General features: G+C 33.2%; 1 protein-coding gene across 1 annotated transcript; it reads right to left on the bottom strand.

Moving 5' to 3' along the window:
• Positions 1-300: 300 nt before the first annotated feature.
• BN7_5909 (uncharacterized protein) lies at positions 301-2,301 on the bottom strand (the record flags this gene model as incomplete). Its single annotated transcript, XM_011273526.1, has 1 exon — positions 301-2,301. One exon carries the CDS (start codon positions 2,299-2,301, stop codon positions 301-303), a length of 2,001 nt encoding a protein of 666 aa, XP_011271828.1.
• Positions 2,302-3,293: the final 992 nt, after the last annotated feature.

Below are 3,293 nucleotides of genomic sequence, written 5' to 3'. Positions count from 1 at the left end.
ATGAGAACAAATAAAGATGTATGATAAATTTTGGAAACATGAACCAAATCCCAAACCTGATAAAGATAACATAACAAAAAAAAAGTAGAAAATAAAAGATAAAAATTGTAACAAAGCCTTTTTAAACTATAACAAAATAAACAAAACATAGCATGAATATGTTGTGAATTTTTTTATTTTTTGATATAATGAATATATGTGTGTGAATGGCTGAACTGAAAAAAATATTAATTAACATTCACACCTAAAATGAAGAAAAGTATGTATGATAAAAAAATATATGCATATAGACAATCAGAATTATTTATTAATTCTAAATTGAAATTCATTAATTCCAGATTTAACTGTTGGTGATTGATCCTTTTCTGGTGAATGTTGAGATATTGATGATCTTTTTGACTTTCTATTAGCAGATCCAAACAGGAATTGATCAGCTGTGAAGCTTGTTGAATCATTTGAATCAAAACGACTTATAGTGGAAGGTATTGGTGATTGATTTATAAAAGGGTATTGTGCAGGTGCAGAAGTCAATGGTGAATGACCTGAAGCATCCGATCCTGTTGGTGATGAATTTGTATTTGATGGTGAATAAATAGAGAATGATGTTGGTTCAATTGGCGGAGGTTTAGGAAGTTTTGGAAACTTCATTGAAGTGGCCGATGTTGGTGTACCAACGTTTGATGGTCTTCTAGGAGTAGATTTAACACTGCTTGAAGCTGATCCACCTTTGATTTTTTCACGACCAGGTTCCATAACAAATTCATAATTTTTGATAACATTCCCCTTCAGACCATTATGTAGACCATTAGAGCTATGATTCTTCAAAAGTTTTGATTCTTTAGCATTAACTATATTTGTTGAATTATTATGAATCTTTTTTGAAAAATCTAAAGTTGCAAACATTGGACCTGGTTCTTTAACAGGTGTTGTATTCAAGAAACTTTTGGACTTTTTAAGCTTCAAGGTACTTGTACTTGGACCAGATACCGATGATTTCTTAACTCTATTCAGCTTTGTAGTTGAACTTGACTTATTCAGTGGTGGAGGTTGAATCTTTTGTGCAGGTGGTGTAGGAGGTAATTTCATATCTTTTGATGAAGTTGAAGTTATTGGTGTAGAACTTTTAGATGATTGTTTTCTTTTTTGCTTTCCAGACATAGATGTTACTTCTTTGAATCTTGAAGGTAGTTGAATCTCTGATTGTGAATGTTGTGGTAAACTTGGACGAGATATGAAAAACTGTTGTTGTTGAGATTGGAAAGAAGGAGCTGGCGCATTAGATCCAACATTTGTAGGTTGTTGAATTTGAAATTGTGCTTGCTGCTGTTGGTATGGATGGAAAACATTAGTATTTTGAAGTTGTACTCTAAAAGTTGGAGTTGTTGGTATTTGAGGTTGAATTTGTTGACTTGAATTTGATAATTGTGATTGAGATGATGATGACGAAGAAGTTGACAATTTAGATTGTTGAGTTTTGTTATTCACCGGCAAAGCTTCATCACTTGATTGAGATAATGAACTATTACTATTATTTGAAAAAGTCATAAATTGAGCTTGTGGTGGTTGGAAAGACTGTGAAGATGGAATTTGAACAGGGAAATTCTGAAACTGTGATTGTGATCCATTTGGTGATTGTGTAAGTGGAGGAACCGTACTTGGTGTTGAATTTGCCGGGGTTGGGAAACTATTCAATGGTGTTGTTGTTTGGTTAAATAAAGGTGATGTAGAATCTGTAGTAGTTGTATTCACAGTTAAGTTCTGTTGTATATTCCCTTGATTCAAATTGAGGGGCTCCATATCATGTTGTGATGGTTCCATAGGTTCCATAGGTTCTTTTATAGGAGATGAACTTTGCAAAATTGTATCATTTGATTCTTGTCTATCTAAAGTGGTTGTAAATGATAATAAAGGATCATCTTCTAATAAACTCTCTATCGTTATTTCTTCTTCTTGTTTATTATCATGTAACAAATCATTATCAAATTGTGAAATATGTTGCAGTTCAGGTTGTGAATAACTATGTTGTTGGTAAAATTGAGTTTGTGGTGGTGGAAATGCTGTTGGTTGTGATGCTGTAATATTGAAAGACTGTGGAAATGGAACAGGATCTTCCGGTATACTCATTATATTTGGATATTGTGGTATAGACAAGGATTCATTATCAGACTGAGTCTGATAGCTATATGCATACATATTTTGTTGTGAATTATTTTGCAGATGAGAATGATTATGATTATGATTTGGAGGAACAAAATTGAAATCTGTAGCAGTACCAACTTCTAACTCCTGTTTTATTCTCATTTCTTTAATATGATGATTATATTGTATTGTAATGGTTTTCTTTTTTTGTTTTGACTATTGTAATACTATTCTAACACGAAAAGCGAATGATCTTTATGGAAGCGAACGTAATGGTGTATAAAGCCCACACAGGCGTAATGATAAAACTTATTAGATACTTGAAATGATCTTGAAATCAACGTCAACGGTACTGTTGTTATGTGGTGTTGAAATGTTGAAGTTTGTAAAATTTCGAGCGTGTTTTTGGACTTTGATGATGTAAACCCGACGAGCCAGCAATAATAACAAAAAACCCGGTAATAGACAATATGGAAACACTGAACAATATCTTTGAAATGTAAACTATGATGATGTTAACAAGCAAAGAGACAAACAATATATGGTGAGTTTTTGTTGTTCAGAAGTACCTATCTTTTTTTCTGATTTTTTAATTTTTTGTTTTGGTTCTCTGTACCTTGGGGGAGAAGCTTGCAATGTATGTATGGGGCGATAAAAATAAAAACTTCTTCACAGGTACACAGTGATCCTGGCGACAAAAGCGTATCAAATCAACAATAAAGCGTATCTGAAGGTCTGGTATGAAGTTTGAAGCAAAATGCTGTGGTTTGTAGAAGTGGTTATCTTTGGTTTTGGTTGATGGAACTGTGGTTTTGGTTTTTGATATTCTGAAATCTATATTAAGAATCAAAGATCAACTGAGAATATAAAAAAAAAAGTTAACAAACCACGGGGCGCTTGGTGGGAAGTCTGAGTAGTAGTGTGAGCGTGGACTGGTGATGATATAGTTTCTAGCGAGCGTGTAGTCCTTCTTTGTAGGCGTGTGACTTGTAAAGTTGATGGTTGTGTTTGGAAACGTACCAGTTTTTGTTTGGATCCTTTGTTCATTTTCAAAAGTGTTCCTGTTTATCACGGTTTAATTTTCGAATTTGACGTTTTTGAAATTTGGTTTACGCTGGTTGATTTCCGGTTTGAAAAAGTTCTCGGTTTCTGTA

Source organism: Wickerhamomyces ciferrii, contig 00239 (genome assembly GCF_000313485.1).
Source record: "Wickerhamomyces ciferrii WGS project CAIF00000000 data, strain NRRL Y-1031 F-60-10, contig 00239, whole genome shotgun sequence".
Classification (NCBI taxonomy): Eukaryota; Fungi; Ascomycota; class Saccharomycetes; order Phaffomycetales; family Wickerhamomycetaceae; genus Hansenula; species Hansenula ciferrii.
This window is presented reverse-complemented; position numbering and strand designations above follow the sequence as displayed.